This window comes from Elaeis guineensis, chromosome 14 (assembly GCF_000442705.2).
Source record: "Elaeis guineensis isolate ETL-2024a chromosome 14, EG11, whole genome shotgun sequence".
In the NCBI taxonomy this organism is placed as follows: Eukaryota; Viridiplantae; Streptophyta; class Magnoliopsida; order Arecales; family Arecaceae; genus Elaeis; species Elaeis guineensis.
In genome coordinates this window covers 66,716,129-66,726,871 of record NC_026006.2, presented here as the reverse complement: position 1 = coordinate 66,726,871, position 10,743 = coordinate 66,716,129, and the positions used below count along the sequence as shown (strand labels likewise).

General features: G+C 41.0%; 1 protein-coding gene across 1 annotated transcript; it reads right to left on the bottom strand.

Moving 5' to 3' along the window:
* Positions 1-6,588: 6,588 nt before the first annotated feature.
* LOC140853666 (uncharacterized) lies at positions 6,589-6,978 on the bottom strand. Its single transcript, XM_073248317.1, has one exon. The coding sequence runs from the start codon at positions 6,976-6,978 to the stop codon at positions 6,589-6,591; it is 390 nt and encodes a 129-aa protein (XP_073104418.1).
* Between the last annotated feature and the right edge of the window lie 3,765 nt (positions 6,979-10,743).

Sequence of the window (10,743 nt, the reverse complement as noted above, 5' to 3'; positions counted from 1 at the left end):
GATGCTCCGACAGCATAGCAGACCATTCCTGAGGAGATTGAGGAGGTTATTCCTGAGCAACATGACCAGCAGACCTTCACTGATATGGGGGAGGAGCCATCACAGCAGATACAGGAGCAGGAGCGACCGTTGAGAACCGTCCTTAGAAGGTCCAAGCGACCACGGACACCACGATGTCCTTGTGGGATTTAGTATTTTTTAGATTTGTACTTAATATTTTTGGATCTTTTATTGTACTATTTTTTTATACTTGATATTTTTTATTCTATTTTATATTATTAATTATTATTTTTATCAAAAATTATTTTAATTTCAAGTGATCGGATGTTATGCTTTGTGAACATTGATACACATAGTCTCATGTGTCTCAGAAGATTAGGAGAGAACAAGTTATGCTAAAAGAGCTATAAAAATTATAACGCAAATAATAATAATATGTAGGATAATTTAATTATATTTTTTAAAATATCCAAAAATAAACTAAATCAGACAAGTCGGTAGGGCACGAACCGCTATGTACAGTGGATATGGGCCGATACAAGTCGATAAGGCATCGGTATGATATGGTGCTTTTACCAACCGCTCGGTGCGATCGGTTTGGGTTGGTATAAGTCGGTACGGTATTGGTATTGATCGATATGCGGATGACACGGATTGGTTTTTTGATCGGTACGGGGATGACACCGATCGTGTGATGTAATTTGGATTAGTATATTTCACTTGGTGCTTCATGATTTTTTTCTTTCTTAAAGTATTTTCCATGTAAAAGTTTGTTGTTCTATTCTCTTAGTTGTTTGATTTTTTTATGTTTATTGGGTTGTTGTTTGCCATTGTACATTGTGCTTGTGAAATATTATCAATACCTTACCTAAGAAGGGAAGAGAGCACTCATTCCCAACAAGTAGTATCAAAGCTATAGTTGGTGCATATAAGGTATTTTATAAAATTTCTAAGTTAGTAATGGAGGTGAATACAAATAGAATGGTGAGCCTAAATGGTGATAATTGGAGACATGAAAAGGCAAGATACTAGACTTACTTTATTTTAAGGAGATGCATGCTCCCTTGAAAGGTGATCATGCCAAGCCTAAAAATATGACCAATGAGAAGTAAAAATTTTTTAACTGATAATGTGATGGCTTTATTCGATAATGGTTGGATGACAATATTTACCATCATGTAGACAATAAAATATTGGCTACTATACTTTGGAAGAAACTTAAAGATTTGTATAAGAGAAAAAAACTAATGATAAGATTTATGTGTTTAAAAAGCTTGTTAATATTATTATAATATTATATTATATTATATTGATATATTATTATATTATAATATATTAATATATTATTTTATTTTATTATTATATATTATTATATTAAAAATATTATATTATATTAATATTTTATTTAATATAATATAATATATATTTTATAATATGATTATATATTAATATAGTATAATATATTATATTAGTATATATTATTATATATAAAATCTTATATTATTATATTATTATAGTATTATACAAATATTATGATATAATTATATTGTTATATATTATTATAATAATATAATATATTATATTATATTAATATCTTATATTTTATAATAAAATATATATATTATATTATTATTATATTTTAATATCTTATAATATTTTTATAATATTATAATATAATATCTTATTTTATTTTATAATATATTATATTAAAATATAGTATAGTAATTATATTATATTATAATATACTATATTAAAATATAATATAGTACATTATATTGTAATAATATATTATAATATCTAATATAAATATTATTATATATTATATTATATTATTATTATGATATATTATATTATATTTTATATATTATATTATATTTTATATATTATTATATTTATATATTCTAATATATTATTATTATATTATATTATTTTATATTATATTATTATTATTATTAAGGATATAGAATTTTTTAAATTAAAGATTTTGAAGCTTTCAAAAACATCATTTAAATGATGACTTTAATTTTTTTATTTTTTATTTTTTTTATGGTGGTCGCCGTAGGTATATTTTTTTATTTTTTTGGATATTTAATAGATAGAAATGTCAAAAAAAATGATGTTTTTGAAAATACCATTTCGAATGACGTTTTCAAAAATATCATTTTCTATAACTTTTTTTAAGATATTTTTTTGAGATATTTTTTTATTAGACAAAAATCAAAAATACCAAATGGTGTTTTCACGTAGAATTTTTTTTATGTCTACGTGGCAGGTGATGTGGCACTGTAAAACGCCATTTCAAATGATGTTTTACAGATTTGTATTAGTTTAGTAAATAAGTTAGAAAATATATTAGTTTTGTAAATAGTTTTTTTTAATATTATTTAGGTAATGAACTCTACCAAACCACCTGGCACGTCGCGTTGGTGCAATGTTGGGTCGGCCAATATACAGTCGCATTGTGATGCAAAGAACCAATCCATACGAGACGCATGGTAACGTGTGGCCGTCGGTTGCCTGATCCTCAAGCAATTCTACCGTGAGCAAACTTGGATTTCATCCGACCCTCGTGTGGCACGTGCGGACCCACTCTCCGCATATTACATATTAGAGGGAGGGCTTAACCTAAGTCGCTGCCGTGAGGCATCTACTCTTGAGTCTTTCCACGGGGCTCTGGAAGCTGTTTTTAAAGTCCAGAGGCGTGGGCTCCATGCCTTCTTGGGTGAGCATTACGCCCTGTTGCTGTTAATCCCCTCATCATCTGTTCATCAAGAACGAGCACCTACAAAATGAAGTTCGCACTGATCGGAGTTGTCTCCGACGGAGATCCTCCGATGCTTAAGTCGGAGAAGGGGACTGGGCAACAATAGAATAAGAACGGAGACAGAGCTCAGTGTATCAAAATTAGCTTATCGAAACTTGTTGTTTTATCTCCTTTTTATAGAGTAGATCGTCGTAACTATCGGATATGGTCCCGCATTTAGCGACGTAGAATCACAGGACGATAATCTTATAGTGAGTTATTAATCTCTATGGATTATGGCACGATATCAATGGAGTAACCATCCGTGATGGTTATGATATATTTGAATGAGTCGGTCGACTGTGCGTTGGGAGTTGGTTGTCGGTTAGTAACTCTGAAATACTGACGATCGAAGTAGTTTATTGTCTGTAGAGTCCGAACATTGGCCACCTACCGATCTTGATTTGGTGAGGGATGTTCGGTTGGTTGGTCGAGAGTAGCATCAGTCTGCTCAGCCGACATATAGTCAGTAATCCTTTCAGGATTGTCTGTTCGTTGGGTGGGTCAGAGTCGGACATCGATCGGTGTGTGTCGGAGATCGGTTAGTTTATGGAGGTCGGTCGGTTTACTCCAACAATTGCCCCCCCCCACTTTCGAGTCCAATGGTGGATCATCGCATGCGTCATCATGTGGTTAATTGCTTTGGATGAAATAAGTTGTTGTTTGTCATGTCGAATTTCAGTTCTGACATCACTTTTGTTGGAGTACGATCGAACAGTCATTTTGTTGCTTTCGAGCCATTGTATCGACAGGAGGATCTGGTGTCATGCGTCATATCAGAAAGGTGAGCCAGCGCCAACTGTTACATTGGAAAGGCGAACCGACGTCACGGGATTTAATTCTGGCATGTAGAATTTCACCACGTGTCGGGGTGCCATTGGGTCGGAGACGTTCACACGAATAGGGATGACATGGTTCAATCTGAGGCAGGTGCATCGAACCGTCCGATCCATGGTCGGCCCAGATGTTGTCATGTGTCATCATCCAACGTGTTCTCGATCTGACCACTTTCATCTAGACTGTCGGGCATTCCTATATAAAGGAACCACTGTCAGCCAGGTACTCATCACTCATTTCGTTCTTTCTGATGGGAGAGCTTTGTCAGAGAGTCGCTCTTGAGTAAAAACTATTCCTTGTCATTTTCTAGAGCCTCCCAAATGATTTTGATGGGTGAGGTTCTTGCAGGGGATGGTTGGTTGGAGATTCTGATCGACGGCTCCCTATCGGACCTAGAGATTTTCCTGTTATGTGGTCCGATTGTAAGTTGGTTTCAGAAGCAGAATTGTGCTTTGAGCCGGCGTCAGCTTTTCACCCCTGGTGCTGAAGGTGGGGTCGACGATCCGTTATCGTGTATTCTACGTCCCCGTCTCAGCTACCTGATCAAAGTCATTTTCATCAGTGGACAAAAATTTGAAGCTCGCCTCTAGCTCCGGTTGCTGGTCGGGCTTCAGCAAGGAGGGTGCAGTCATTGATCGCATTCTTCATGTAGAAGTGGGTTAGGCTGTTAGCGTGGTTGGTCAGGCAGTATGATCGGCCAACCATCTTCGCAGTTTTAATCCGATTCATATCGTTCTCGAGCTGGAAGGTAAAGTTTGTTGGAGAAGTCGATTCAAAGTGGGTCCGTCGATTCTTCAGCAAAATGAAAGGTAGCGACGAAGATTAGTCGGTATTTTTTTTTTTGTAAAGAAAGTTGTAATCAAACTTTGGTCTAATTTTGTGCTTTCTTTTCTGATAATGAATGAAAATATTTTTCTTCAAGATAGAATTTTTGTTTGCTGAAATGTCTGTGATGTTCGTCCATGGAGTAATCTCCAAATGTAGATTGTAGATCCGACCATTTCGTAGATTGTAAGATCTGCTGGTCGTGTAGTTTCCAATGTATTTAGTTAGGATAACGATAGTAAGTCGTATATCCATTAGCCAGATTTTGATTAGGTTTATACGTCGTATTATCTAATAAATGATGGCAAGCCAAATATCTCTCGACTGACCATGGCCATGTCAGTATAATTCCAATCCGACCTTGATCGTTTTGGTATTTTGCCTTTCTTAGTTGATACCAAGTCGGTAAATTAGCCAGCCATTTGAATAGAAAGCTGACTATAGGGGTGGTGCGGCTTTTGTGGAGAAAATCTGTGTGGCCGGTGCTAGCCTCCTGTTGAAGTAGATTGGTCGGTTCTGCAGGGGAGTCGGGATGCAGTCGGTGGTCAGGTTGAAGGTTTCTGACTTCTTTGAAAAGTCAGACCCCAAGCCATGACGTAGATGATCCGACCTCCACAACGAGGATCGATATTTCATTAGAAGTCTGGTTTACGATTTTGGAACAGAACTATATTTTCAAGTGCGTATAAGGATTACTGATAGTACAACTTTAGATTGTCAGTATTCCATGTTTGGGGAATGGCTGAACCTTCCAAGATTTCGAGTCGATAGGCACCCGGTCTGGTTGTCTCTGATATCCTATAGGGTTCTTCCTAGTTCGGAGATAGCTTTCTTTGATTTAGAGGTTTTGAAATTTTTGCTTTTCTCAAAACTAAGTTTCCTGATCGAAAAACTTTCGGCTTGACTTTGGTGTTATAGTACCGAGCTATCTCCTGTCGGTACATGACCATACGAAGTTGAGATTCATGTCGGAGTTCTGGTAGGAGATCTAAGTCGGCTCTTCGACACTCGGAGTTGTTCGGTTCATTATATTGCTCAACTCTTGTCGATAGTAATCCGATCTCGAGTGGGATCATCGCCTCCATTCCGTAGGCTAAGTTGAAAGGAGACTCTCCAATCGGTATATGGAGAGTTGTCCGATATGTCCATAAGACTAGATATAGCTCTTCAATCTAAAGACCTTTAACCTCATTCAGTCGGGTCTTTAACCCATGCAAGATTATTCAGTTGGTCACCTCAACCTCTTCGTTTGATTACGGGTGTCTAACTGATGTAAGCTTATGTATAATATAGAACTTCATACAGAATTCTCTAAAATCATGATTATCGAATTGTCATCCGTTGTCGGTGATGATGGTATGCAGCAGTCTGAATCTGTAGATGATGAATTTCTGGACGAAGTCTTTCATTTTACGTTCGGTGATTTGGGTCAGGGGTTCGGCTTCTACCCACTTGATGAAATAGTCGATTGCGACTACTATGAATTTTTTTTGGTCAAACATCGAGGGAAAAGGATCGAGTATGTCGATTCTCCACTGAGCGAAAGGCCAGGGTGCGACAATGGACGTTAGCCGATTGACGGATTGATGCTATATGTTGGCATACTTCTGGCATGGTTCGCACCTCCGGACCAAGTCAGCCGCATCCTTTTTCATGGTGGGCCAATAGTAACCTTGTTGCAAAATCTTGTAGGCTAGGGACTTGCCTCCCAAGTGGCTTCCACAAATTCTTTCATATACTTCCCTAAGTGCATAGTCGACATCGATCGATCCTAGACACTTCAGTAAGAGAAGGGAGAATGATCTTTTGTAGAGACAACCATCCATCATCACATACTGGGAGGCTGCCCATCGAGTTCATTTTGCTTCCACAGGATCTTCAGGGAGGACTCCATCGGACAGATACCGGATGATCGGATCCATCCAGCTAGGTTCAGCTGTTAGCTGCAACACTTTTTCATTTTTGTCGATGCTCGGTTGCTCAAGATACTCCACAAATATTCGGCCCAACGAACTGTACGCAGTCGTTGCCAGTCTGAAAAGTGCGTCGGCTCGAGCATTCTTGATCCTGGATATGTGGAAGATCTCGAAGTATCTTAAATTCGTCACGAGGTCTTTCACCTTTTAAAGGTATATCATCATGATTGGGTCTCGAGCTTCAAATTCGTCTTTGACTTGTCCCACGATCAGTTGAGAGTCGGTGAAGACTTTCAGACTGTCAATCTCAAGCTCCTTAGCCATTTTCAAACCGGCTAAAAGAGCTTCGTATTTGGTTTGGTTATTTGAAGCTTTGAAGTCGAACCGAAGGACGTACTCGATGACTACTCCTTCTGAGTTGGTGAGAATGAGGCCAGCTCCACTGCCTTGAGCATTCGATGCCCCATCGATATGCAGCACCCAAGTCAATCTTAGGTCAGGCTCGGGGGTTGCAGCCTCCTTCATAGTTGCATCTTTCGATTTGTTGTCGGCTATTGTGCATTCTGCGATGAAGTCGGCTAAAACTTGTGCCTTCATGGACAGTCGTGGTCGGTATTATATATCGAATTTGTCTAGCTTTACTGCCCACTTCGTCATTCATCCCGATGTATCAGGACGGTGCAAGATCACTTTTAATGATTGATCGGTAAGGACCATAATGGAGTGTGCCTGGAAGTAAGGGCGAAGCCGTTGCATCGATATGATCAGAGCGTAGATCATTTTCTCTGCTCTTGAATATTGAACTTCGACGTTGTGGAGTATTTTGCTAGTGTAGTAGACGGATCGGTGAATTCAGTTTTCATCTTTCTGAACGAGTATCGAGCTAACCGCCTCTATCGATGTCGCCAAGTAGAGATATAGTATTTCTCCAACCTTTGGTTTTATGAGTAAAGATGGAGAAGCCAAGTACTTCTTTAGGTCTTTGAAGGCTTGTCAGTATTCATCTGACCAGGAGAAGTCCTTCATTTGCCTCAAAGTCTTAAAGAATAGTAGACACCTCTCAGCTGACCTAAAGATAAATCGGCTGAGCGCGATGATTCTGCCATTCAGTTGTTGTACCTCTTTCTTCGTATTTGGATGCTTCATATCGATGATAGCTTTTATTTTCTTGGGATTGGCTTCGATGCCTCATTGCGAAACAAGAAATCCAAAAAATTTCTCCGAGGTCACTCCGAATGCATATTTGGTCGGATTTAACCTCATTTGGTATCGTCAGAGTGTGTTGAAAGCTTCTTCCAGATCTTGAATATGATTCGAAGTCTGGGTGTTTTTCACCAGCATGTCGTCCACGTACACTTTCATGTTTCATCCGATCTGTACTTTGAAGATTTTGTTGACGAGTCGTTGATAGGTGGCTCTGATATTTTTCAGACCAAAAGGCATTACTTTGTAGCAGTATAAGTCTTTATCGATTAAAAAAGCTGTGTGTTCCTCATCCTCTGGTGCCATGCGGATTTGATTATATCCAGCAAAGGCATCCATGAAGCTCAGTAGTCGATGGCCCAATGTCGCGTCTACTAGCTGGTCGATCTTTGGCAGTAGGAAGCTGTCTTTCGGATAGGCTCGATTCAGATCAGTGTAGTCGATGCAGATCCTCCATTTCTCATTGGACTTTTTCACCATCACTATGTTGACGAGCCAGTCTGAATATGTGGCTTCTCTGATGAAGCCTACTGTGAGTAGTTTGTCGACTTCCTCGTCGATGGCTTTCTGTCTTTTCGAGGCAAAAGATCACTTTTTCTGTCTCACTGGCTTGACGTTTGGACTGATGTTAAGCCGATGAGTCATTATTTTCAGAGGAATGCCGGGCATGTCCATGGCCGACCAAGCAAAGATGTCGGCGTTGGTTTTGAGCAATTTGATTAGTTGTTGTCGCTCTGAGTCGGACAATTGTGATCCGATTCGGATCATTTGCTCGAGATTTTCTGTTATCGGGATGGAAGTCAATTGTTCGGCTGGCTCACCCCTTTCCTGGTTCTTCCTTTGGTCTAATTTGTCGGCCGGCAGGGAGTTCTCAGGTTTATTGTTCTAGGCGGAGATCGTGAAACAACGTCGGACGAGTTGTTGATCTTCGCGCATTTCTCTGACGCCATTTTTGATCGAAAATCGGACCAACAGGTGGTATGTCGAGACTATCGCTCTCGGGACATTTAGTCCGGATCTTTCGAGTATGGCGTTGTAGGCCAAGGGTACTCAGACGACTGTAAAGGTTATGAAGATGGTGCTTTGTTGTGGTTCAATCCCAACGGTGAGGGGAGGGTGATTTCTCCTTCCACTGTGACCGCATCTCCAGTAAAGCCGACTAACGGCATCGAGATTTTTCTGAGTCAGTCAATCGGCAATTTCATTCGGAAGAAGGTCGAGTAAAACACAACGTCAGTCGAACTTCCATTATCAATAAGTATCCTTTTTACATCATAATTCGCTACTGTTGCTGAAACAACAATAGCATCATCGTGGGGAGTTTGAATTCCTCGAGCATCTTCCTCCAAGAAGGTTATTACATCATGGAGTCTTGGTCGCTTCGTTGACTCCTCATCGGAAGTTGCCCCCCGATCTAGCCATTTGGTGATCATGTTGATGACTCACGCGGTCGGTTAGTTATTCGTAGCTTCCTAAGTCGTATGGGGTCGTTGATCGAGAGGGGATTGAGTCAGCGGCTCCCTCCTATATTTTTCGAGGTAGCCATGTCGTATCAGGGCTTCTATTTTATTTTTGAGCTGGATGTATTGTTCGGTGTCGTGGCTGTGGTCTTAGTGAAATCGGCAATACTTCCTTCGATCACGGTTCCTTGCTTTCATCGGCGGAGGGTGCGCAGATATTCCGTCCCTTCAATCTCCATGAGGATCTATGCACGAGGAGCAGAGAGAGGGGTATGGGAATTACACATGTTATGTGTCGGTCTCGGACTCCGTCGTCGGGGTGAGGCTTGCTTATTGGATGTGGGCTTACTTGTTTCGACCGGAGCCCTGCTCTTCTTCTGTTTTTTCTTCTGATTTTTGTTTTCTGTCTGACGCCGGTTAGAAGCTCCTTCATCCGCGCACATATATTTGTACGCGTGTTCTAAGAGTTCAGTATATGTCCGAGGAAAAATTTTATCCAATGAGTACGTGAATCGGGACCCCTTTAGACCTCTTTTCATAGTCAATATGACCATGTCTTCGTTAAGGTCCCTGACCTCAAGTGTGGCTCCGTTGAATCGGACCACGAAATCTCGGAGTATTTCGGTCTCTCCTTGTTTGATCGAAAAGAGACTATCCGAGGTTCATGGCGGCCTCCGGCTGGTGTTGAAATAGGCCACGAAGAAATATTCCAACTGCTCGAAGGAGTGGATACTTCCCGACCGAAGCCCAGAGTACCAGGCCCGAGCAGCTTTTCGAAGTGTAGCCGGGAAGCCGATGCACAGGAGGATGTCGGTTGCTCCCTGGATTGCCATGAGAGCCTTATAGCTCTCGAGGTGATCGATTGGGTTGGTGGAACCGTCATAGGGCTCCACATGCAGCATCTTGAACCGAGTCGGGATCGATTCGTTCAAAATAAGTCAGGAGAGAGGCTGGGCGGTATGAAAATCGAAGTCGTTTGACGATTTCTGACCGTCTGTCTAGAGCTGGATGAGTCGGCAGTCGATTTTCTCGAACTTACATTCATAGTCTTCAATCCGCCAGTGGTGGGAGACTCTGAGGGTTGATCCTCCCGATGAATTAAAGACAGACGGTGTTCACGGTCGCTTCCCCTTCCTTGCTTGATCTAACTGGGAAGGAGAGGGATGCCGTGAATGGTGGGTGGCACGTTGAGATTGCCACGAGTGCCGCTGCTCATCCCGTTGAGAGAGCCGAGATCGCCGCTCTGGTGGAGAAGACGAAGATTGTCGCAAATGACAGCGGCTATGCTTGGAAGACGCTGAATGCACCACCGGTTGCTCCACCGACGGTTGTGGTGGCTGGGTTTGCTGTTGTTGGAGGCTTTTGACTGCCTTCGTGAGGACGTTCATTTGTTGCACGATCGCAGCAATCTGAGCGTCTGTGGTAATCACGGGGCGTGGAGAACTGAGTTCTGCTATCGGGGGCAAGGGAGGGGCCTCTTCCTGGTGAGAAGAGTGTCTCGCCGAGCCGGTCGTCGTTGATCGTTGAACTCTGGTTCTCGTCATTGCGAGTTTCCTTCTTGCTGCTGTTTTTTTCCTACCTGATGCGCCAATCTGTTGCTGCCAATCTCCTCGTCGCTTGTTCGTCGAAAACGAGCACCTGCAAAATGAAGTCCGCACTGATCGGAGTTGTCTCCGGTGGAGACTCTCCGATGTTTAAG

Excerpts from the sequence above, each read along its gene's own strand:
- LOC140853666 (XM_073248317.1), bottom strand. The coding sequence starts at position 6,978 with ATGAAGGCACAAGTTTTAGCCGACTTCATCGCAGAATGCACAATAGCC.